The sequence below is a fragment of the Salmo trutta genome, chromosome 3 (assembly GCF_901001165.1).
Source record: "Salmo trutta chromosome 3, fSalTru1.1, whole genome shotgun sequence".
Classification (NCBI taxonomy): Eukaryota; Metazoa; Chordata; class Actinopteri; order Salmoniformes; family Salmonidae; genus Salmo; species Salmo trutta.
In genome coordinates, this window is record NC_042959.1 from 61,105,308 (window position 1) to 61,132,026 (window position 26,719).

At 44.0% G+C, this 26,719-nt stretch overlaps 1 protein-coding gene across 1 annotated transcript in view; it reads left to right on the top strand.

Annotated features, from left to right (window-relative positions):
* The first annotated feature begins 7,601 nt into the window (after positions 1-7,601).
* The window catches only part of LOC115165690 (glutamate receptor ionotropic, kainate 2), a 266,263-nt gene continuing 247,145 nt past the window's right edge, over positions 7,602-26,719 (top strand). Inside the window, exons 1-2 of the mRNA XM_029718979.1 lie at positions 7,602-7,701; positions 11,209-11,590. Coding sequence (XP_029574839.1) covers positions 11,473-11,590 — 118 coding nt within the window. The 5' untranslated portion in view covers positions 7,602-7,701; positions 11,209-11,472. The remainder of the gene's footprint in view (positions 7,702-11,208; positions 11,591-26,719) is intronic.

Genomic DNA, 26,719 nt, shown 5'->3' on the forward strand with positions numbered 1-26,719 from the left:
ACAGTAAAGGGCTTTAGTTTAGACTACTGCCTCAGACCCTGAGGTATCACTCTACAGTAAAGGGCTTTAGTTTAGACTACTGCCTCAGACCCTGAGGTATCACACTACAGTAAAGGGCTTTAGTTTAGACTACTGCCTTACACCCTGAGGTATCACTCTACAGTAAAGGGCTTTAGTTTAGACTACTGCCTCAGACCCTGAGGTATCACTCTACAGTAAAGGGCTTTAGTTTAGACTACTGCCTCAGACCCTGAGGTATCACACTACAGTAAAGGGCTTTAGTTTAGACAACTGCCTCAGACCCTGAGGTATCACTCTACAGTAAAGGGCTCTAGTTTAGACTACTGCCTCAGACCCTGAGGTATCACACTACAGTAAAGGGCTGTAGTTTAGACTACTGCCTCAGACCCTGAGGTATCACACTACAGTAAAGGGCTTTAGTTTAGACTACTGCCTTAGACCCTGAGGTATCACTTTACAGTAAAGGGCTTTAGTTTAGACTACTGCCTCAGACCCTGAGGTATCACACTACAGTAAAGGGCTTTAGTTTAGACTACTGCCTCAGACCCTGAGGTATCACTCTACAGTAAAGGGCTCTAGTTTAGACTACTGCCTTACACCCTGAGGTATCACTCTACAGTAAAGGGCTTTAGTTTAGACTACTGCCTCAGACCCTGAGGTATCACACTACAGTAAAGGGCTTTAGTTTAGACTACTGCCTTAGACCCTGAGGTATCACTCTACAGTAAAGGGCTTTAGTTTAGACTACTGCCTCAGACCCTGAGGTATCACACTACAGTAAAGGGCTGTAGTTTAGACTACTGCCTCAGACCCTAAGGTATCACACTACTGTAAAGGGCTCTAGTTTAGACTACTGACTTACACCCTGAGGTATCACTCTACAGTAAAGGGCTTTAGTTTAGACTACTGCCTCAGACCCTGAGGTATCACACTACAGTAAAGGGCTTTAATTTAGACTACTGCCTCAGACCCTGAGGTATCACACTACAGTAAAGGGCTTTAGTTTAGACTACTGCCTCAGACCCTGAGGTATCACACTACAGTAAAGGGCTTTAGTTTAGACTACTGCCTTAGACCCTGAGGTATCACTCTACAGTAAAGGGCTTTAGTTTAGACTACTGCCTCAGACCCTGAGGTATCACACCACAGTAAAAGGCTTTAGTTTAGACTACTGCCTCAGACCCTGAGGTATCACTCTACAGTAAAGGGCTCTAGTTTAGACTACTGCCTTACACCCTAAGGTATCACTCTACAGTAAAGGGCTTTAGTTTAGACTACTGCCTCAGACCCTGAGGTATCACACTACAGTAAAGGGCTTTAGTTTAGACTACTGCCTCAGACCCTGAGGTATCACTCTACAGTAAAGGGCTCTAGTTTAGACTACTGCCTTACACCCTGAGGTATCACTCTACAGTAAAGGGCTTTAGTTTAGACTACTGCCTCAGACCCTGAGGTATCACACTACAGTAAAGGGCTTTAGTTTAGACTACTGCCTCAGACCCTGAGGTATCACACTACAGTAAAGGGCTTTAGTTTAGACTACTGCCTTAGACCCTGAGGTATCACTCTACAGTAAAGGGCTTTAGTTTAGACTACTGCCTCAGACCCTGAGGTATCACAGTACAGTAAAGGGCTTTAGTTTAGACTACTGCCTCAGACCCTGAGGTATCACTCTACAGTAAAGGGCTCTAGTTTAGACTACTGCCTCAGACCCTGAGGTATCACTCTACAGTAAAGGGCTCTAGTTTAGACTACTGCCTTACACCCTGAGGTATCACTCTACATTAAAGGGCTTTAGTTTAGACTTCTGCCTCAGACCCTGAGGTATCACACTACAGTAAAGGGCTTTAGTTTAGACTACTGCCTCAGACCCTGAGGTATCACTCTACAGTAAAGGGCTTTAGTTTAGACTACTGCCTCAGACCCTGAGGTATCACTCTACAGTAAAGGGCTTTAGTTTAGACTACTGCCTCAGACCCTGAGGTATCACTCTACAGTAAAGGGCTTTAATGTTAGTCTACTGCCTCAGACCCTAAGGTATCACACTACAGTAAAGGGCTTTAATTTAGACTACTGCCTCAGACCCTGAGGTATCACACTACAGTAAAGGGCTTTAGTGTTTGTCTACTGCCTTAGACCCTGAGGTATCACTCTACAGTAAAGGGCTTTAGTTTAGACTACTGCCTCAGACCCTGAGGTATCACACTACAGTAAAGGGCTTTAGTGTTAGTCTACTGCCTTACACCCTGAGGTATCACACTACAGTAAAGGGCTTTAGTTTAGACTACTGCCTTACACCCTGAGGTATCACACTACACTACTTGAATAAAATGACTTTATTCACCCCTCAACCTCCAATTCTGTTTTGCAGATGACTTAGAATGAAATCGTTATTAATAATGACTTTCCATCCTCTTCGAGTTTGTAGAGTAAAATAAGACAGGCAATGTGTTATCTTACATAGCTGATGTACTGTAATTATACTTGTGTGTATGGTCACTGAGCATTCTTCTCTGTAGCAGCACTGTAAAAAAAAACACATCTTCAAGAGGTATTCGAAATTCTAATGAATACCTTACTCAACACAAGAATGCAAGTAACTAAAGTAAAGTCTTCAACAATCCCCTCCTTTCCTCCTTATTTACCTTTCCTCTGCTCTGTCTGCTTCTGTGACAGTGCTGTGTTCTGACAGTAGAGAGGTGCTGAAAAACTAAAAGGATCTAAAACAGCAAAACGCAATTAGAAGCCATTAAAACTTCACCATGACCTGCTGCTGTGGTGTTGTGTGTGTGTGTGTGTGTGTGTGTGTGTGTGTGTGTGTGTGTGTGTGTGTGTGTGTGTGTGTGTGTGTGTGTGTGTGTGTGTGTGTGTGTGTGTGTGTGTGTGTGTGTGTGTGTTTGTACAGTGACTGTCAGAGAGAGAGAGAGAGAGAGAGAGAGAGAGGAGGAGGGAGATACAGTAATATAGAGGCTGAAAACAGCACTAATTTGCTAATTTATCATGAAACGCATCACCAAATGTTGTGTATTGGGCTTGTGCTAATAGGAGTTGTATATTATCCAGGTGACCAGTGAGATGAGTCACATCTATTGATCAGCACTCTCAATAATCAGTCAGTGGAAAGCCACTGACTGTGACATATTAAGCTAATTATTTTGCCTATTATAGTGTAGTTGGATATGATTATTCAGTGCATGTATTTCATATAAACATTTTGTTTAGAATTTATGAAGAATCAATAAAAACCAAACCAGACTTGCCAATTCTGCCAATTCTTCTACAAAGTTGTGTTCTTCGCCATTTATCAGTAACAGCAGGTGACCAGGTGTTTCCATGGAAATAAAGAGAAGGTATGGTCAGTGGTGTGAAAAGATTCGGTGGACATCAGCTTATTGTGTTTTATACACTGCAGACAAAACTGGTTGAAATGACTTCATTATAACCAGGTTATAACCAGTTCTGGTTGGTTGTAGTTGATTGTGATTATGTCATTTCACTTTGCCCTCTGGGTAAGTTTTCAACCTTCATTTTCATTTGGACAATGGAGAGCCACCACTGAGACTCAGGAGATGAGCTCTCCAACGTCGTTTGTGTCTTTAGTCATTGAGATTGCTTATATCTGAAGCATCTGATGATGTTATCACAGGTATGGACACATATCTGTCATGATCCAACATAAAAGGAAGAAACCTCTCTGAATCACTATTGGCAGTGAGCTGTGCAATCTAGCAACAATAACATGCATGTGCTAAAAGCAATCATTCTCACAATGCTCGGAGGATGAGTAATGGAAAATGGTATTTATGAAACTGCTTATGACCCTATGCTGTTTGTATTGAATGGTATTAATATGAAGGGTAAAGTATCAGGCCTATCTATTACAGCTATGCCATGGGTAGGCAGAAATTGGGTTGGTATAGCATGGCATGAGGGCACTTGGATGGCAGAAGCTGAAAACTGAAAAATATGTTGAAATGGCCCAGTGGTGTCCGTGTCAGGTTCAAGCCTCTTACCTCTATCAGGAGAGAGGAAGAGTAGGATAGAGTCAGAGATTAACAGTACATACAGTATATCAACTATTGTAAGAAAGGGAAAGAGAAGGCGTGTGCGTTTCAGTGGTCGTCACCCTCCCTGGTGGATGGATTGGCATGATGTCCCACCCTGTTTACAGTGCATTCGGAAAGTATTCAGACCCCTTGACTTTTTCCACATTTTGTTACGTTACAGCCTTATTCTAAAATGTATTACATAATTTCTTTCCCTCATCAATCTACACACAATACCCAATAATGACAAAGCAAAAACAGGTTTTTAGAAATGTTTGCAAATGTATAAAAAATGAAAACTGAAATATCACAGACCATTTAATCAGTACTTTGTTGAAGCACATTTGGCAGCGATTACAGCCTTGAGTCTTCTGGGGTTTGACACTACAAGCTTGGCACACCTGATTTGGGGAGTTTCTTTCTTCTCTGCAGATCCTCTCAAGCTCTGTCAGGTTGGATGGGGAGCATCAATGCACAGCTATTTTCAGGTCTTTCAAGAGATGTTCGATCGGGTTCAAGTCTGGGCTCTGGCTGGGCCACTCAAAGGCATTCAGAGACTTGCCCTGAAGCCACTCCTGCGTTGTCTTGGCTGTGTGCTTAGACGTCGATGTCCGCGACGGGGCTGGTTTTCTTTTTGTAATCCGTGATTGTCTGTAGACCCTGCCACATACGTCTTGTGTTTGAGCCGTTGAATTGCGACTCCACTTTGTCTCTATACTGACACTTTGCTTGTTTGATTGCCTTATGGAGGGAATAACTACACTGTTTGTATTCAGCCATATTCCCAGTTGCCTTGCCATGATTAAATGCGATGGTAAGTACTTTCAGTTTTGCGCGAATGCTGCCATCAATCCACGGTTTCTGGTTAGGGAATGTTTTAATAGTCACAGTGGGTACAACATCTCCTATACACTTCCTTATAAACTTGCTCACCGAGTCAGCGTATATGTCAATGTTGTTCTCTGAGGCTACCCGGAACATATCCCAGTCCATGTGATCGAAGAAATCTTGAATTGTGGAATCCGATTGGTCAGACCAGCGTTGGATAGACCTAAGCATGGGCGCTTCTTGTTTAAGTTTCTGCCTATAGGAGGGGAGCAACAAGATGGAGTCATGGTCAGATTTGCCAGAAGGAGGACGGGGGAGGGCCTTGTATGCATCGTGGAAGTTACAGTAGCAATTGTTGAGCGTGTTGCTCGCTTGTTTGCATAAGCTCCTGTGAAGTTCCTTGATGGCTGTCATGGTATCCGTTTGCTGGGGGATATACACAGCTGTGACGATAACCAAGGAAAGTTCTCTTGTGAGATAATACGGTCGGCATTTGATTGTGAGGAATTCTAGGTCAGGTGAACAAAAGGACTTAAGTTCCTGTATGTTGTTGTGATTACACCATGAGTCGTTAATCATGAAACATACACCCCCGCCCTTCTTCTTACCGGAGAGATGTTTATTCCTGTCGGCTCGATGCACTGAAAATCCTGTTGGCTGTACTGACACCAACAGCATGTCCCAAGCTAGCCATGTTTCCGTGAAACAGAGTATGTTACAATCCCGGATATCTCTTTGGAAAGCAGCTCTTGCCCTGATTTCTTCGGCTTTGGGACTGGACATTAGCGAGTAATATACTCATAAACGGTGGGTGTTGTGCGTGCATCCGAAGCCTCACTAGGAGCCCATCCTGTCCTCCGGCGGCGTTGTTTTGGTTTGGCCTCTGGAATCAGTTCAAATGCCCTGGGAGGTGCAGACAAAGGATCCGCTTTGGGAAAGTTGTATTCCTGGTCGTAATGCTGGTTGTGCTGGTAAGTTGACGTCTTTCTGATATCCAATAGTTCTTCCCAGCTGTATGTAATAACACTTAAGGTTTTCTGGGCTAACAATGTAAGAAATAATACATTAAAAAATGAAATACTGCACAGTTTCCTAAGGACTAGAAGTGAAGCTGCCATCTCTATCGGCACCATCTGTATGTGTTTTTGGTGACATGGGAGTTGCACTTCATGTGTGTTAATCGGTTTGTGTCGTTAGGTAGTTGGGTGTATTTTGCTGATTGTGTGTTATGTTGTATATTATTTCCTCAGGCAGATTAGGTGAATAATGAATTTCCTCTCGACATGGAAGACAGGCCGTAATTAAGGAGAGAGGAGTGAGGCAAAGAGCCACTGGTCTGACACGCGCGCGCGCACACACACACACACACACACACACACACACACACAAACCACAGTGGTGGCAAAAGTACCCAATTGTCATACTTGAGTAAAAGTCAATATAGCTTAATAGAAAATGACACAAGTAGGCCATTATTGTAAATAAGAACTTGTTCTTAACTGGCTTGCCTAGTTAAATAAAGGTTAAAAAATATATAATAATAATAATTAAATTAATACTTTTGGGAGTCAGGGATTTTTTTTCTTTGTTTCTTTAGGAATGTAGTGAAGTAAAAGGAAAAGTAGTCAAAAATATAAATACAATACAGAAACCTCAAAAAACGACTTAATTAGTACTTAAGTTAAGTACTTTACACCACTGTACACACACGCACACACACACACACACACACACACACACACACACACACACACCCGGAGGGTTAGTGCCTCTGCAGCTCCTCATGGGTGAGAGTGGTGGGGTTTGTTACCAGATCACAGGGCTGTCATTGACTATTTATTTTAGTCCTCCACAATCCAACTTTTATGCTGCGCGCTGGGGAGTGGGGAATCAAAGATTCCTTTCATTTCGGCAGCACTCAGTGGCCTCAGATCACGTTTTTCCCATCCCGACGCAGCTCTCGCCCTGTGCGCCCCTGCGCTGTGTCAGCGTTGGGGCATGGATGCGCTCCGTCGCCGCGGTAAATTGTACGCTTTGTACTTCACTGACAGAGGGAGAAATAGCAGTCATTTCCGTCTGATAGCCCGGGGGTTGTTGCAACCCTCATTTACTCTCTCTCCGATCTACCAGAATATGAGACTGAGGCACTGTTTTCACAGCAAGCATAAACAGCGTCATATAGTTGATGCATACAGGCAATGAGCTAGATTCCATCACAACTTGTTGATCTTATACTGACCTTAATGTCCTGCTATTAATCACGTATTATTATAGTTTTTAAAACATTGCACCAGGTAATTATCGTTTCATCCACATAACTTTCTGTGTCACTCCCACGACACTTTTCCTATATGGCACTCCCAGAGTCTTGACATTTTGTCCCGCACCATCCTCGTATTGTTTTTCCATTTGATCAATTAAAGCTCAAATAAATCCTCACACACCGTTTTGCATAGAAGTTGAATTCAGTGGTATGGATTAAAAAATCCGTTCATTGATGAATTCGCCACTAAAGCGACTATAAGACATGCGTAAAGTCCACCCTGCCCCGGCCCCTGTTCCCCATGCTACAGGTCTCCCCACCTCACCTCGACTTGGAGATCCACCGGGCGCTGGGTCGGGTCCATCCATCGGTCGTTGTGCAGGTCCCCTGTTGCTTTAAGCAGTGTGTTTTTTCGACCAACAGGAGGCGTGTCTTCCCCACGGCCGGAGCGGAGCGCAGCAAGACGCGAGTCTGAAGGAAGCGATCTGGCTCGTCTCTCTATCGGAACAAATCAACTACTTTCTCAGCTCATTCTAATCGAAGGTAAGCGTCGCATCCCTTTTCATATTTTCATGATTGTCTGTCCGTTATTTGTGTAATTTACAGCTTGTACTCCCCTCTGATTGGGCGTGTAAGGTTTGAATGCCTAGTCTGTTGGATTTTACAGGTGAGACAGAAGTGAGATAATTAGGCTATCCACCTCGTCTCTTTCATCGAAGAAATTACACACAACGTGACGATTATACATCACACTAAGCCTCCCGATCTACACAGGTTCATTTACACTAGCCTACTTGAAGTTGAATGCTGCATTTATATTTTGGGAATGCGGCGCGTCGTGTCAATGTGCGCTCTGCGCACCTCTGCCAGTAGAAACAATGAAAACCTTACAAGGTTACGACTTGTTAGTTAATAGGACAAAACCGTGTAGATACTTGTATGTCTTTCTTCGACTCCTATTTAAAATGCGTGTCCCCTCTCGAGTCCCTCCTCTCGTTGCTGATGCATACAATGTCGTGGGGTTGAAAATACATTATGGGGTCATTAAATGTATACCGTACAAATCGTGGCTGTCAGTGGCGTTGAACTTATCCCCTTTATGAATGATCCATAGATAATGTGTAATCAGGCTGGGTGGAAAGGAACCGACTGGCTGCGCATGTAAATTCCACAGCTGATGAGCACATAACCCGCGCGCACCACAGCCTTAAATCAAGTTCATAATCAGATGGTAGATGGTTAATTGCACAGTGCCATAAAACAGCACCGATGATGCCCAAAGTACTATTTGGAAAGCTCTTACAAAGTAACCAGAAAAGGCTGCCCGTTAAACTGGGATATGTATAAGAATCTCTGCAGAAATAGTTTGCGCTTACAACTGGCATCCGTGCCAACTGATTCGCTCATTGCGCGCGACTGGCTTTATGTGTATAACGTTTTAAAGCATTTGACGTAGCCTACAAAAGTTAAAGTATGACATTGACAACGTTTTCTTTTAGTAATGGCCACAGAAAAAAATACAAAACATTTCAGTGTAATTGTATTTATCTTCATGGATCCCATGCGTAATTTCCTCATCCTCAGTCAGCTGAATGGTATTCTCAAACCAGATGGAAAAATATATATATTGGAACGGGTTAGTTTAAAGAGAAACGAGGCGTATATTATTTCTTTATAAACAAGTAAACAGTTAAAAGTCACTGCAATTTTCCTCAAAAATACCTCAGAAGCATTTATCCATATCCGTCACCCCATTTAATGTACATTTGACACCTATAGGCACTATTGGTTAATTACATTTAAATCACCATAAATCCCTGTCAACCGTTGTCTTTTCACTGGGTCATCTCGGCACATTTGTATTATTTATTATTGAGGGAGAGTGAAAAGCCACTTTTTACCCATATTTGGACATGTTTAAGCCAACATTTAAATGCCTAGCTATATGTGCAAGTTACACAAGGAATTATATGGCGTTACATAAGAGAAGGAATTCGATCACACCAGTCTTTGGAAAAACAGATTATGCGGTCGGTTTGTCAAACTGAGAAATAAATGAGTTATTAAGTAGGCGTTTGTCTTACTTTCAGTCAAGCTGATTGAGTCAATTTGCATGACTTGAAAATATTATTGACGCCATTGAAGGCTACACCATCGAAAATTCACCCGGGGTCTCGTGCAGCAGTCTCAAACACCGACTGCAATAAAGGTGCTTCACAGCCCCTCGTATATTTCTCGGGCGGCTTGAATCGCAGACTCAAGCAGCTCTCCTGTTCGGAAATACTTGTCGAATGCTCTCGGGAGCTGTTCATTAAATGACGACAGAGGCTATATCCAACTCTGAATTTTCAAAGTGAAAAAAGAAAGACAAAGAAACATACATTGTATCCTCAACCAAACACTGGTTGGGCTATATGTATAGTTAGGTCTAATTCGAGTAGTGTTCGAAGGTCACCGCGACGCTGTCCATGGTGCTGAAATCCACGCTTGCCAATCCTACAGATACGGCCAGTGAAGGTGAATACAACTACACCTGGCGTGGGTTTAGTGAAAAGGAACACAAATATATTGCATCTACTGTGTAGACCTAATGACACAAATAATATGCTAATGATTCATATCTATATAATTAATACATATACATGAATGTAACAGTATTATGCTTTTAAAGATAAACATGACATCCAAGTGTAATGTATATTTAATAACTGTAGCCCGTACTTTTGGACTGTGTGTAGAATAGGCTAGTCCTGTCCGTTTCCAACGTGATGTCGTACCCTTTATGGTCCTGGGGTTTACATTGTATGACAAATACAATGTTAAAATGGTTTTAGGTCTTATCTATATCTTAACGACTCAAGACAATATCATTTAGAATTGTCATCTGTAATCATATTCCTAGACTTAGGCCTATGAAACAGAACACAGATTCTTGAAATTTGAAGTTAATTGAATGACAGAAATCATGGCATTCTAATTGTATAACTTCACAAATAATTGAACAACAAGCCTACTTTGATATTGGCTGCATAACGTTTGCATTACATGAGCTGAGAATAAACTTATTTCACAACTTCGAATATCATTTTTTAAATGAAAGTTCTACAATGCTATAATCCTCAGCCCATGTTATTGACAATTGTCTAACAGTACACTCCTAGAAAAAAGGAAAAAGGTTCTGGATAGAACCAAAAAGTGTTATATTTCTTTCTTCATATATGGCACCCCTAAAGATTATATTTAGAACCCTTTTATAGGGTTCTATTATCAGAACCCCAGGGGTTCTTCTTCACTGAACCACAATTGGTTCCATATAGGGTTCTATATGGAACTAATTTCGCTTCTATATAGAACCTTTAGGGGTGCCATAAATGATGCAAGCATAGAACCCTTTTTGGTTCTATCCAGAACCTTTTTTTCTAAGAGTGTATAATGCCAAAACTAGCAAAACTAGAAAATCGAAAAGAAAGTCTTTCTCAGTGACAGCATAGCTCTGTGAAAAAAATGATTAGCTCAGCAATAGGCTATTCATCAAAATTGGACTTGTGACAGTTTTGGTTCACAAACCTCTCACACGACTCCAAGGCTGAGCAATTCCGATCTAGAGAGGTAATCTTTTTAACATCAAAGATTGATTTTACAACCGCTCGGTATGGCACCAGTCCACTGGCAGCAGCCACGGCCATTGAATGAACCGAGCAAAACCGTGAATAACATAGAGAGAGTACCGGGTGCCAGCATGAGACACCCGGGGAAAGATGGCCATTTCGATGTCAGATATGGATCGGAAGCGATGTGTGGTCGGCAGCACCTGCGAAATATACCTAGTCTTTCCTCTCTCGCGCTCACACTAATCTTGGCTCGACGTCAGATGCTGTGCGGCAGTGCAGCAGAATGCTAGCTTCAGACAGCTGAGACTGCCTGGAAGGTTTAGGCTCGCTAGCCTGCTGCAATTCTGCCAGCGCGCCAGCGTTCGTCTCTTGAGACGGGATTCTGACTGGGCAACTCAAACCCCCCTTCTTCCTCTTTTCATGTCCATCTCTCTTTCAGACCGCCCGTGAATGGATTTCTCCCGGATTTGCCCAGACTAACATGGATGCCCCACCGTTAGCTGAGTGGGAAGGTTGTTACTTGGCGCAGTGAGCTGGACACGCAGCGCTTGCTAATGGATCTGGGGAAACGAATGATACCTTCTCCCTGACTGACCATGCCGTGATCTTGCGCGTGGGCCGTCACCCTGCTTAACGTCAAAAGAAACAGTTCGGGGGAATCTACCGATCCAGGGAATAAATACTGTGGCATCACACAGACACCATGAAGATTACCTCCCCGCTCATAAGTAAAGCGAGATTCAGGTGCACCGTCAGGCTTCTACTGCTGCTATTACTATGTGTGGGATATTCTCGCGGGATGCCACACGTTTTAAGATTTGGTAAGATTGTTCTTTTCTTTCTCTGTTACACATTCTTACTGTCTTGATGTAGTAGCCTAGCTATTCCCAAACTCTGTAACTGTTGCCATTTCATGGCAGGGCCCCATAGTTGTCTTGTGTACTTCCTAGTAGACGTGTTGCCGTGACCCCACGGGTCCTCTTGTCCTAGACTTTTTAGAGTGAGCTCGTGCGCCCCGGAGCCACATCCCCGCAATGACTGCTACCCCTATGCACCGTGTTGTTTATCACAGCTGTCTAGGGACATTACCTTATCTATTTTGTTCTGAAACCTTTATGCATGACATAATTTCCATGCAGAATGACCCGCCAGCAGACTAGTACAACTGCAGTCCATATAGAAACATATGTAGCCTACAATTATCCTCGCATAGCTGGATTTGATCATCATTTGTGGACCTTGTTTCAAATTTGCGATGGAGGAAAAGCAACATTTCCAAATAGCAGTGTCCGATTATGTCTTCATGCCAAAGTGCCGGGTTGTTGGTGAATAATTTATGTTGGAGAATAAATTATTGGTGGAACTTGTTGCCATGGTGCTGATATTTCTAAGTTTGCATAATAAACCTAGTGTGTGTGTGTGAGAGAGCGAGAGAGAATGAGAATGAGAGAGGCAGAGAGCATGCAGTCAGAAAGCTTGCAACAGTTGGCAACAATGTGGCGCCTATGTTGATCATTACCTCACATTAATGTTAGTTACATAGATATTTGGATCATATAGGCCTATTCATGGCCGACATCAACACAAGTCCCATTCTTGTTAAAGACACAATCAAAAAAAGGATGAATCCTGATTGAAGAAATGCGCGCGAAACTCAGGTTTAGCGCCAAATCCCCCATCCATTGAAACTTATATTTACACGTCCGTTTCTCGAAGTATGATTTGGCCGATTATGAACAGAAAGAACTCTAAACAACCAAGCCATGTAGTTGAATATGAGTGCAGTGCTGTCAATGCCTACGCAACCACTGAACACAGCGAGCAATGATGGTGACAGCCAGCAGCGTGAAGCAAAGGATGCATGCTTGTGTTTGATCTTGCCTTTCATTGTTCACTGTGAGTCCTGACACGTTACTATTAGCAACCATTTAAAGGAATGCATTGTTCTAACTGAGCACATCTCTTCCAATGTCGACTCCAAGGCAAGACTCTGTATAGGCCTATAGAAAAAACATAGGGTAGGCTATCAGTGTTTCGTATTGCACCTGTATATAGGCTACCTTCTGCACTTGCGCAGCCCTCACCGGCAAGGCCTTCACTGTTCTTAAGAACGCACGTGTAAAAGGGTAGGAAATGTGATCAGTAGTTTTTAGGGGGCACTGTAACTGTACATACAGTGTCTTGCAAAAGTATTCACCCCCCTTGGAAATGTTCCTATTTTGTTGCATTACAACCTGTAATTTAAATAGATTTTTATTTGGATTTCATGTAATTGACATTCACAAAATTGTCCAAATTGGTGAAGTGAAAAAATAACTTATTTGTAAAATGTAAAAAAAATAAAAAACGGAAAAGTGGTGAGTGCATATGTATTCACCCCCTTTGCTATGAAGCCCCCAAATAAGATCTGGTGCAACCAATTACCTTCAGAAGTCACATAATTAGTTAAATAAAGTCCACCTGTGTGCAATCTAAGTGTCACATGATCTGTCACATGATCTCAGTATATATATACACACCTGTTCTGAAAGGCCCCAGAGTCTGCAACACCACTAAGCAATGGACACCACCAATCAAGCAGCACCATGAAGACCAAGGAGCTCTCCACACAGAACAGGGACAAAGTTGTGGAGAAGTACAGATCAGGGTTGGGTTATAAAAAAATATCAGAAACTTTGAACATCCCATGGAGCACCCATTAAATCCATTATTTAAAAAATGTAAAGAATATGGCACCACAACAAACCTGCCAAAACTCACGGACCAGGCAAGGAGGGCAATAATCAGAGAGGCAACAAAGAGACCAAATATAACCCTGAAGGAGCTGGAAAGCTCCACAGCGGAGATTGGAGTATCTGTCCATAGGACCACTTTAAGCCATACACTCCACAGAGCTGGGCTTTACAGAAGAGTGGCCAGAAAAATCCATTGCTTAAAGACAAAAATAAGCAAACACATTTGGTGTTCGCCAAAAGGCATGTGGGAGACTCCCCAAACATATGGAAGATGGTACTCTGGTTAGATGAGACTAAAATTGAGCTTTTTGGCCATCAAGTAAAACGCTATGTCTGGCGCAAACCCAACACCTCTAATCCCCCCGAGAACAACCTCCCCACAGTGAAGCATTGTGGTGGCAGCATCATGCTGTGGGTATGTTTTTCATCGTCAGGGCCTGGGAAACTGGTCAGAATTGAAGGAATGATGGATGGCGCTAAATACAGGGAAATTCTTGAGGGAAACCTGTTTCAGTCTTCAAGAGATTTGAGACTGGGACGGAGGTTCACCTTCCAGCAGGACAATGACCCTAAGCATTCTGCTAAAGCAACACTCGAGTGGTTTAAGGGGAAACATTTAAATGTCTTGGAATGCCTAGTCAAAGCCCAGACCTCAATCCAATTGAGAATCTGTGGTATGACTTAAAGATTGCTGTACACCAGTGTAACCCATCCAACTTGAAGGAGCTGGAGCAGTTTTGCCTTGAAGAATGGGCAAAAATCCCAGTGGCTAGATGTGCCAAGCTTATAGAGACATACCCTAAGAGACTTGCAGCTGTAATTGCTGCAAAAGGTGGCTCTACAAAGTATTGACTTTGAGGGGGTGAATAGTTATGTCAGCTCAAGTTTTCCCTTTTTTTGTCTTATTTCTTGTGTGTTTCACCCCCCAAAATATTTTGCATCTTCAAGGTGGTAGGCATGTTGTGTAAATCAAATGATACTAACCCCCCCAAAATCCATTTGAATTCCAGGTTGTAAGGCAAAAAAACAGGAAAAATGCTAAGGAGGTGAATACTTTCGCAAGCCACCATATACAATTATCTGTATCCGCTCACTGCTTCACAGTCGTTCATGTGATATCTGTCATTTGCTTTATCCCGCTAAGGCATTTCACATCACGCTGTATTCACCCGTCCACTGTAACTGTAGCCTGTCAGTTTTTCAGACACACACACACACACACACACACACACACACACACACACACACACACACACACACACACATGCGCGCGCACACACATGTTCGCGCGCACCGGAGAACCTGATTGAAATGCACACAGCATCCGCACAAGCTGCCACTATGGCAACAAGCTGGGCCTCTGCTGCTACCACGCGTCAATCTGACAGCGCTGTCTCACTAACAGTAGAACGGGGAGAGTTGTCGGGAAGCATTAAGTCCTCCATATTGTCTGTTCTTCAACCACAATCTCCCCTCTTCCCCCCTGGTAATCCATCTCTGTGTGTGCCCCCGGATAATCTTTCTGTCTGAAGATACGCTTTCTATACACTTACACTTGTGTTCACAAAGTTATAATCTTCAAACTACCCCTTATACGCCTCGCTAGGACGGCCACGGAGGCTATACGTTGCAGGCCCAGAGGGAAAGTTTCAGCACCACTGACAGCGGAAGCACCTCCTCACGTCGGTGTATGAACACTGCTTTATTCTACTAGAACAGAAACACACGATTACTGGAAGGCTTGTTAATAAAGGATCGGCTTTCTTTTGGCTGCAGTTGTGAAACGGTCTCCCTGCTCTGTTTAAAGACGGTGTACACGTCGTTAGGTTTACAGGACAGAGGTATCCTTTTTGAGGACACAACGCAGTATACAACTAACATCAGCGGAGGCTGCCGAAGGGTGGACGGCTCATAATAATGGCTGGAATGGAGTAAATGGAATGGAAAGACATGTAAGACCATTTGGAAGAATAGTAACATTCAATGGTTATGTTAATAATACTAATTATGTGCTTCTATTATACTGTAATATATACAGTACCAGTTAAAATTTTCGACACATCTACTCATTCAAGGTTTTTTTATTTTTATACTATTTTCTACATTGTAGAATAATAGTGAAGACATCAACCCTATGAAATAACACAAATGGAATCATGTAGTAACCAAAAAAGTGTTAAACAAATCAAACTATATTTAATATTTTAGATTCTTCAAAGTAGCCACCCTTTGCTTTGATGACAGCTTTGCACACTCTTGTCATTCTCTCAACCAGCTTCATGAGGAATGCTTTTCCAACAGTCTTGAAGGAGATACCTTATATGCTGAGCACTTGTTGGCTGCTTTTCCTTTACTCTGCGGTCCAACTCATCCCAAACCATCTCCATTGTGTTGAGGTCGGGTGATTGTGGAGGCCAGGTCATCTGAAACAGCACTCCATCACTCTCCTTCTCGGTCAAATAGCCATTACACAGCCTGGAGGTGTGTTGTGGGTCATTGTCCTGTTGAAAAACAAATGATAGTCCCATTAAGTGCAAACCAGATGAGATGGCGTATCGCTGCAGAATGCTGTGGTAGACATGCTGATTAAGTGTTCCTTGAATTCTAAATAAATCACAGACAATGTCACCAGCAAAGCACCCCCACACTATCACACCTCCTCCTCCATGCTTCACGGTGGGAACCACACATGCGGAGAGCATCCATTCACCTACTTTGTGTCTCACAAAGACACAGCAGTTGAAACCAAAAACCTCACATTTGGACTCATCAGACCAAAGGACAGATTTCCACCAGTCTAATGTCCATTGCTCGTGTTTCTTGGCCCAAGCAAGTTTCTTATTATTATTGGTGCCCTTTAGTAGTGGTTTCTTTGCAGCAATTTAACCATGAATGCCTAATTCACGCAATCTCCTCTGAACAGTTCATGTTGAGATGTGTCTGTTACTTGAACTATGTGAAGCATTTATTTGGGCTGCAATCTGAGGTGCAGTTAACTCTATTGAACTTATCTTCTGCAGCAGAGGTAACTCTGGGTCTTCCTTTCCTGTGGCAGTCCTCATGAGAGCCAGTTTCATCATATTGCTTGATGGTTTTTGCGACTGCACTTGAAAAAACTTTCAAAGTTCTTGAAATTTTCCGCATTGACTGACCTTTATGTCTTAATGTAGGGCTATCTTCTGATTACCACCCCTGACTGTCATTTGTCTTTTCTTATTTGAGCTGTTCTTGCCATAATATGGACTTGGTCTTTTACCAAATAGGGCTATCTTCTGATTACCACCCCTGCCTTGTCACAACACAACTATTTGGCTCAAACACATTAAGAAGGAAAGAAATTCCACAAATTAACTTTTAACAAGGCACATCTGTTCATTGAAATGCATTCCAGGTGACTACCTCATGAAGCTGGTTGAGAGACTACCAAGAGTTTGCAAAGCTGTCATCAAGGCAAAGGGTCATTTTGAGCCTGTAATCAAACCCACAAATGCTAATGCTCCAGATACTCAACTAGTCTAAAGAAGGCCAGTTGTATTGCTTCTTTAATCAGCACGACAGTTTTCAGATGTGCTAACATAATCGTAAAAGGGTTTTCTAATGATCAATTAGCTTTTTAAAATGATAAACTTGGATTAGCTAATACAACGTGCCATTGGAACACAGAGTGATTGTTGCTGATAATGGGCCTCTGTACGCCTATGTAGATATTCCATTAAAAAAATCTGCCCTTTCCAGCTACAATAGTCATTTACAACATTAACAATGTCTACACTGTGTTTCTGATCAATTTTATGTTATTTTAATGGACAAAAAATGTGCTTTACTTTCAAAAACCATGACATTTCTAAGTGACCCCAAACTTTTGAACAGTATATATATATATATATATATATATATAAGAAGGAAAGAAATATATATATATATATATATGTTTGTGTGTTATTGTGTGTTATTGCAAAACGATATCCAATACTAGTATTAGTCATAATGCTTTTATTTATTTTATTTTAACTAAAAAAATAATAAAATAATACTGTATTATTAATTGATAGGCAAAGCATTATTGACACAGTCAATCTTATATTGTACATTTAAAATATTACTACTTTAGTTTTGGCTGCACAAATCACTAAGACTTGTTTTACATTAGATAAGGAAATCCTTCAATATGTTTCAACAGAATTAGTTAATTAAGGGATGTGGGCCATTGCTGTGCTTTAAATCAAATCACATTTTATTTGTCACATACACTTGTTTAGCAGATGTTATTGTGTGTGTAGCGAAATGCTTGTACTTAGGAGCTAGATACAGAACTGCCCTGTCTGTCGGCGCCATCTTGCCTTTTGATCAGTGTAGTCAGCAATCACCTTGTCAGTGCTTCTCACTCTCTAGTGCAAGGAAGAGTTGTAAATCAGTGCGTGTGTGTGGTAGGGGATCCAGTGTACAACTTTGGTACCATAGAAATAGAATCCATGGATTATATTTCAATGACTGGTACAGTAGAGTACAATACAGTAGCTGTTCTTCTGTTGAACACAGCTGGTGGGTGGAACTGTCCTGTGTGTTCCGTCAGGTCATCACATTCCATCACTGCTCATGGGATAAAGACTGGAGCCCGGTGGAGGTAGAGGCGTCGGCGGCTGGCAAGCAGGCAGGCAGGCAGGCAGGCAGGCAGGCAGGCAGGCACAGGCAGGGCCCACCCCTTCAGCTTTCGGCTGTGGACATTGTGTTAATCAAGAATGACAATCTGATTGTTTTTTTAATCTCCCAAAAGACATCATGTCAGTATCCATATCTAGAATTACTGTCTATATGTTGCCTGAACTGTTGAGCGTCTGTCTATATGTTGCCTGTATACCGTTATCTAAACAGATGCGCTTTGCACAGTCCTCCTGGAGGCTCGATTGATTTAGAATAGGAGGATATGTATCTCTCGTCTGTTCCAGTCAGCCTCTACAGTGTGTTCATCAATAGGGTATAACCTCTGGAAGCTCTGATAAACTGAGCGATGGTATGGTAAGGTCAGGTGTGTTGGTCATAGTGTTGTATGTATGGAGGGGCAGTCAGCAGTTTAGTATCTAATGATTATGTACAGCGGAGTAAAATGAGAAATACTCCCAGTCCTTCACACAACAACTTTCTAAATGCTTTCAGGAAAAAGAGCCTGTCAATAACACAGAAAAGCCTGACACTCCAGACACAGAACAATAGATCCCTCCACCGCCCTCCTTCCTCTCCCCTCAAATAATTTGTAAATAAGAAGATTTGCGGCGAAGAATGCGAGCTACTTAGATGCGTGGCTAAGCGGATCATTGAGCGGAGCGGGGGAGAGTTAGTGGTTAGGTATGAAATGGAGGTGATTGGCAGAACCAGTCTCTATTGAACGCCTGGCTAATGTGTTCAGATGATCTGTTTACAGTTTAGCGCCATCGTTAGGAGGGGAGAATTGTTTGGACGCGCGCACACACACGCACACACACACACACACACACACACACACACACACACACACACACACATACACACACACACACACACACACACACACACACACACACACACACACACACACACACACACACACACACACACACACACACACACACACACACACACATATATATATATACACATATATGAAGTGGGAGATGGAGATATGAGTGATTATAAAAACCCACATGGCCATTTCACATCTGCCAGTAAATGAGCTCTCCAACTGTTCTCACTTGATGGGTTATGTGGCTCGGAGGTGTGAAGCAGACTCTGTCAAAAGAGGCTTTTATACAGAAACTATAATCAGGTAGGAGGTGAAATGAAATTCACTCCGCCACGCTGCAGGATGAGCTGCTGTTGTGGGAGGATTATTTAGAATATTTACTTGACAAAGAACATGATGGTATGATAGTGTGCTGATTTATCACTGTGATTCTGCTCTATATTATGATGTGTATGCACTGTAGCTAGCATGTTGTTTCAGGTCAACTAGCCTCATTGATTCAGCACATGGACCTCTGAATACTATTGTTGAAGAGAGAGAGAGACAGAAAGAGAGGAAGAGAAAGAGAAAGCGATATACAGGTAAATGCCAACATAAAGTGTCTTAATAGGGCGTTGGACCACCACTAGACACAAGAAACTCTTCAATGGGCCTTGGCATAGATTCTACAAGTGTCTGTGACACCATTCTACCACAATACATTTTTAATTTGGTGTTTTGTTAATGGCGGTGGAAAATGCTGTCCCAGGCGCCGCTCCAGAATCTTTGCCTGACGACTTAAACTTAATTCTTCTAATATTGCCTGTGTGTAGCTGGTGTAGAGGAGTCAGGCGCAGGACAGCAGATGTGAGTAATAAACGTAATTTACTAAAATATTCACAAATACAACGCAAATATGCGAGCCCACAATAACGGACCGTATTACAAAAAAACAATCACTCACAAACAAACATGGGGGAACAGAGGGTTAAATAATGAACAAGTAATTGGGGGAATGAAACCAGGTGTGTAAGACAAGGACAAAACAAATGGAAAATGAAAAGTGGATCGGCGATGGCTAGAAGGCCGGTGACGTCGACCGCTGAACGCCGCCTGAACAAGGAGAGGGACAGACTTCGGCGGAAGTCGTGACAGTACCCCCCCTTGACGCGCGGCTCCAGCAGCGCGCCAACACCGACCTCGGGGACGACCCGGAGGACGAGGCGCAGGGCGATCCGGATGGAGACGGTGGAACTCCCGCAGCAACGAAGGGTCCAAGACGTCCTCCACCGGCATCCAGCATCTCTCCTCCGGACCGTACTCCTCCTACTCCACGAGGTACTGAAGGCCCCTCGCCCGACGCCTCGAGTCCAGGATGGCTTGAACAGCATACGCCGGGGCCCCCTTGATGTCCAGAGGGGGCGGAGGAACCTTCCACACCTCAGACTCCTGGAGTGGGCCAGCCACCACCGGCCTGAGGAGAGACACATGGAACGAGGGACTAATACGGTAATCTGTGGGAAGCTGTAACCTGTAGCATACCTCGTTCAGTCTCCTCGGGACTTTGAATGGCCCCACAAACCGCGGACCCAGCTTTCGGCAGGGCAGGCGGAGGGGCAGGTTTCGGGTCAAGAGCCAGACCCGGTCCCCCGGTGTGAACACCGGGGCCTTACTGCAGTGGATGTCAGCGCTCACCTTCTGCAGCCTCAAGGCCCGTTGCAGGTGCACATGAGCGGCGTCCCAGGTCTCTTCCGAGCGCTTAAACCATTCGTCCACCGCAGGAGCCTCGATCTGGCTCTGATGCCAAGGTGCCAGAACCGGCTGATACCCCAGTACGCACTGGAAGGGGGAGAGGTTAGTGGAGGAGTGGCGGAGTGAGGTTTGGGCCATCTCTGCCCAGGGGATGAATGCCGCCCAAACCCCCGGCCAGTCCTGGCAATATGACCGCAGAAACCTACCCACATCCTGGTTTATTCTCTCCACCTGCCCGTTACTCTCGGGGTGAAAACCTGAGGTGAGGCTGACCGAGACCCCCAGACGTTCCATGAACGCCCTCCATACCCTGGACGTGAACTGGGGACCCCGATTAGAGACTATGTTGTCAGGCACCCCGTAGTGCCGGAAGACGTGAGTGAACAGGGCCTCCGCACTCTGTAGGGCCGTAGGGAGACCGGGCAAAGGGAGGAGACAGCAGGACTTAGAAAACCGATCCACAACGACCAGGATTCTAGTGTTGCCCTGTGAGGGAGGAAGATCCGTCAGGAAGTCCACCGACAGGTGCGACCACGGCCATTGTGGAACGGGTAGGGGTTGTAACTTCCCTCTGGGCAGGTGCCTGGGAGCCTTGCACTGGATGCACACTGAGCAGGAGGAAACATAAACCCTCACGTCCTTGGCCAAAGTGGACCACCAGTACTTCCCACTAAGACAGCGCACTGTCCGACCGATGCCAGGATGACCAGAGGAGGGTGACGTGTGGGCCCAATAGATCAACCGGTCGCGGACAGCAGACGGAACGTACAGACACCAAGCTGGACACTGGAGAGGAGTGGGCTCTGTACGTAACGCCCGCTCGATGTCCGCGTCCAGCTCCCACACTACCGGTGCCACCAGGCAAGAGGCCGGGAGTATGGGAGTGTGATCAATGGATCGCTCCTCTGTGTCATACATCCGGGACAGTGTGTCTGCCTTAGCATTCTGGGACCTTGGTCGGTAGGACAGGGTGAACACAAAACGGGTAAAAAACATGGCCCACCTTACCTGGCGAGGATTCAGTCTCCTCGCCGCCTGGATGTACTCAAGATTGACATGGTCAGTCCAGATGAGAAAAGGGAGTCTCGCCCCCTCAAGCCAATGTCTCCACACCTTTAGAGCCTTGATGACAGCCAACAGCTCCCGGTCCCCCACATCGTAGTTTTGCGCCGCCGGGCTGAGCTTCTTTGAGAAGAAGGCACAGGGGCGGAGCTTCAGTGGCGTACCCGAGCGCGGAGAGAGCATGGCTCCTATCCCAGCCTCGGATGCGTCCATCTCCACTATGAACGCCAAAGAGGGATCCGGATGAGCCAGCACGGGAGCCGAGGTAAACAGAGCCCTCAGATGACCAAAAGCCCTGTCTGCCTCAGCCGACCACTGCAGTTGCACCGGTTCCCCCTTCAGCAGTGAGGTAATGGGAGCCGCTACCTGACCAAAGCCCCGGATAAACCTCCGGTAGTAATTGGAAAACCCTAGGAACCGCTGGAAATGCGGTACCCTAGGAAGGAGACGGACTGTTGGAAGAACAGACATTTCTCAGCCTTGACGTACAGTGAGGGAAAAAAGTATTTGATCCCCTGCTGATTTTGTACGTTTGCCCACTGACAAAGAAATGATCAGTCTATAATTTTAATGGTAGGTTTATTTCAACAGTGAGAGACAGAATAACAACAAAATAATCCAGAAAAACGCATGTCAAAAATGTTATAAATTGATTTGCATTTTAATGAGGGAAATACGTATTTGACCCCCTCTCAATCAGAAAGATGTCTGGCTCCCAGGTGTCTTTTATACAGGTAACGAGCTGAGTTTAGGAGCACACTCTTAAAGGGAGTGCTCCAAATCTCAGCTTGTTACCTGTATAAAAGACACCTGTCCACAGAAGCAATCAATCAGATTCCAAATTCTCCACCATGGCCAAGACCAAAGAGCTCTCCAAGGATGTCAGGGACAAGATTGTAGACCTACACAAGGTGATTATACGCAAATGGAAGAAACACAAAAGAACTGTCAATCTCCCTCGGCCTGGGGCTCCATGCAAGATCTCACCTTGTGGAGTTGCAATGATCATGAGAATGGTGAGGAATCAGCCCAGAACTACACGGGAGGATCTTGTCAATGATCTCAAGGCAGCTGGGACCATAGTCACCAAGAAAACAATTGGTAACACACTACGCCATGAAGGACTGAAATCCTGCAGCGCCCACAAGGTCCCCCTGCTCAAGAAAGCACATATACATACCCGTCTGAAGTTTGCCAATGAACATCTGAATGATTCAGAGGACAACTGGGTGAAAGTGTTGTGGTCAGATGAGACCAAAATGGAGCTCTTTGGCATCAACTCAACTCGCCGTGTTTTGAGGAGGATGAATGCTGCCTATGACCCCAAGAACGCCATCCCCACCGTCAAACATGGAGGTGGAAACATTATGCTTTGGGGGTGTTTTTCTGCTAAGGGGACAGGACAACTTCACTGCATCAAAGGGACGATGGATGGGGCCATGTACCGTCAAATCTTGGGTGAGATCCTCCTTCCCTCAGCCAGGGCATCGAAAATGGGCCGTGGATGGGTATTCCAGCATGACAATGACCCAAAACACACGGCCAAGGCAACAAAGGAGTGGCTCAAGAAGAAGCACATTAAGGTCCTGGAGTGGCCTAGCCAGTCTCCAGACCTTAATCCCATAGAAAATCTGTGGAGGGAGCTGAAGGTTCGAGTTGGCAAACGTCAGCCTCGAAACCTTAATGACTTGGAGAAGATCTGCAAAGAGGAGTGGGACAAAATCCCTCCTGAGATGTGTGCAAACCTGGTGGCCAACTACAAGAAACGTCTGACCTCTGTGATTGCCAACAAGGGTTTTGCCACCAAGTACTAAGTCATGTTTTGCAGAGGGGTCAAATCCTTATTTCCCTCATTAAAATGCAAATCAATTTATAACATTTTTGACATGCGTTTTTCTGGATTTTTTTGTTGTTATTCTGTCTCTCACTGTTCAAATAAAACTACCATTAAAATTATATACTGATAATTTCTTTGTCAGTGGGCAAATGTACAAAATCAGCAGGGTATCAAATACTTTTTTCCCTCACTGTACAGGTCATGCTTCAACAGTCGACCAAGCACCCTGCGCACCAGGGACACATGCTCGGTGCGTGTAGCGGAGTATATCAGAATGTCATCGATATACACCACTACACCCTGCCCGTGCAGGTCCCGTCAAAATCCCGTCAAAATCTCGTCAACAAAGGCCTGGAAGACTGATGGAGCATTCATCAACCCGTACGGCATGATGAGGTACTCATAGTGCCCTGAGGTGGTACTAAATGCCGTCTTCCACTCGTCCCCCTCCCGGATACGCACCAGGTTGTAAGCGCTCCTGAGATCCAATTTTGTGAAAAAGTGCGCCCCGTGCATTGACTTGAGAGGCAGCGGGTAGCTGTACCTCACCGTGATCTGATTGATACCACTTTATCCATGTGTGTTCTGGCTCTGGCCCAACCCATCGGTTTCTGGGACCAATCAGACAGTCTATGATCGGGGAGGTACTCAGATCCAGACTCATTGTGGAGAAGAAATGAACGTCCGTGGGCGTGGCGCAGCGTCTGGCCAGAGCAAGGAGTTTGGGTAGTCAGGCAACCAGAATCTCCCATAAGTGTTAATTTGGGTTGAGATCTGATTACTGACACACACACACACACACACACACACACACACACACACACACACACACACACACACACACACACACACACACACACACACACACACACACACACACCCTTTGAGACCCCTCAAAATAATGGTAAACTGGGCATTTTGACACATGACCTTAAGCATGATGGGATGTTAATTGCTTAAATAACTCTGGAACCACACCTGTGTGGAAGCAGCTGCTTTCAATATACTTTGTATCCCTCATTTACTCAAGATCTTCCTTTATTTTGACAGGTACCTGTATATAGAGAGAGAAATATAGGGATAGTTGGAGTAAGAGGGGGAGAGGAGCGAAGAGCGGTTACTCGACTGTTTCTCCTCTCTCTCTCACTCTCTCTTTGACCAGTCTATCCACCATGGTGCTGACTGTCCATTTGTCTAGAATGACCCTGACCTCCAGCACTCCTCTGATGGGAACCACTAGTAACGCTGTGTGACTGCTCCCTTTGACCTCCTATAGTGGTAACAACATAAAGATACACATAAATTAGATATGTATTAGATTTGATTGTGATAGTATCCACCTCAAAGGGAAATCCAACTTTTTGATTTATATAATATTCATACAGTATATTAGGTATATTCATAATTACACCATCTATGTTGGAGTTAGTTTAGGTAATTGTGAGTGCACTACCACCTTGTTTTTGCAATCAAATTACAACATGACAGGATAAACTGATACATCAAATCAAATCAAATTGTATTTGTCACATACGCCGAATACAACTGGTGTAGACTTTACCGTGAAATGCTTGCTTACGAGCCCTTCCCAATGATGCAGATTTGGTACAGGGAGTACCAGTACCAGATCAATATGCAGAGGTGCGAGGTATTTGAGGTAGATACATTTCAATTTGATGAGTTTGCGGCATATTTCATAGATAAGATAGCAAACAATGGGTATCAGTCAAGCAAGACCTGGTGAGAAGTTTGGTGATATGTGTCTTAGCTTACCACGTAAAGGCACTATGCAGTTGTTTTCTCTGATTGACACAGACATGCTCAGGAAAGTGATACCACAACTTCAGCCTTCTACCTGCCATCTCGATCCGATCCCCACAACCTTCTTCAAAACAGCTTTTAATTGCATATCTGAAGAAGTGCAAACTATGGTTAATCACTCCCTGTTCACAGGCACTTTCCCCACTGCACTAAAAACTGCTATGGTGAAACCCCTTCTGAAGAAAAGTAATCTAGATTCTTCAGCTCTTAGCAATTTTCGGCCAATCTCCAACCTTCCATTCTTAAGCAAAATTCGGAAGAAATTGGTTTTCAAACAGCTAAATTATTTTTTAGGTACCAACTGTACTTTGAGAAAAATTCCAATCTCTTTTTTGTGCCCACCACAGCACAGAGACAGCCTTTGTTAAAGTGCTAAATGATCTTAGAGCCAACACAGATGCCAAACAGCTCTCTGTCCTACTCTTGGATTTAAGTGCTGCGTTTGACACTGTTGACCATGATGTCCTTCTGGACAGACTGGAGAGGTGGATTGGCCTCTCTGGTCCAGTTCTAAGTTGGTTTAGGACCTATTTAACCGGTTGAGAGTTTTTGTCACCCATTGTGAGTATAACTCAGAGAAAATACGTATCACATGTGGAGTTCCACAAGGTTCGATTCTGGGCCAGGTATTGTTCAGTTTATATATACCCCTTGGCAGCGTTATCAGAAAGCACAGTATTGATTTTCACTGCTACGCAGACGATACACAACTTTACATTTCTGTGTCCCCAGAGGATTTCAGCTCCACAGATTATAAAACTGTATTAGTGATTTAAATACTTGGATGGCTCACAACTTCCTCCAGCTAAATCAAAACAAGACCGAGGTACTTATTATTGGAGTCAAAGTACAGAGAGAGAATCTATCCTCAGATTTTAATTCACGGGCAATAAAGATAAAAAACGTAAAAAACCTAGGTGTTATTTTAAATTCGGAACTCAATTTCGAATCACACATTAGGAATGTGACCAAAAGAGCTTTGTACCACCTGAGGAACATTTCCAAGGTGTGTCCGTTTCTCTCTCAGGCTGATACAGAGAGACTCATCCATACTTTTATTACAAGCAGGCTTGACTACTGTAATGCTCTCCTGTCTGGTCTACCCAAGAAATCCATTGGTCAACTGCAAAACATACAGAATGCTCCAGCACACATTACACCGGTTTTACAGTCTCTGCACTGGCTGCCTGTGAGTTTTAGAATTCATTGTAAGATTATTCTATTGAAATCAATCCACGATTGTGCACCCCAATACATATCAGACATA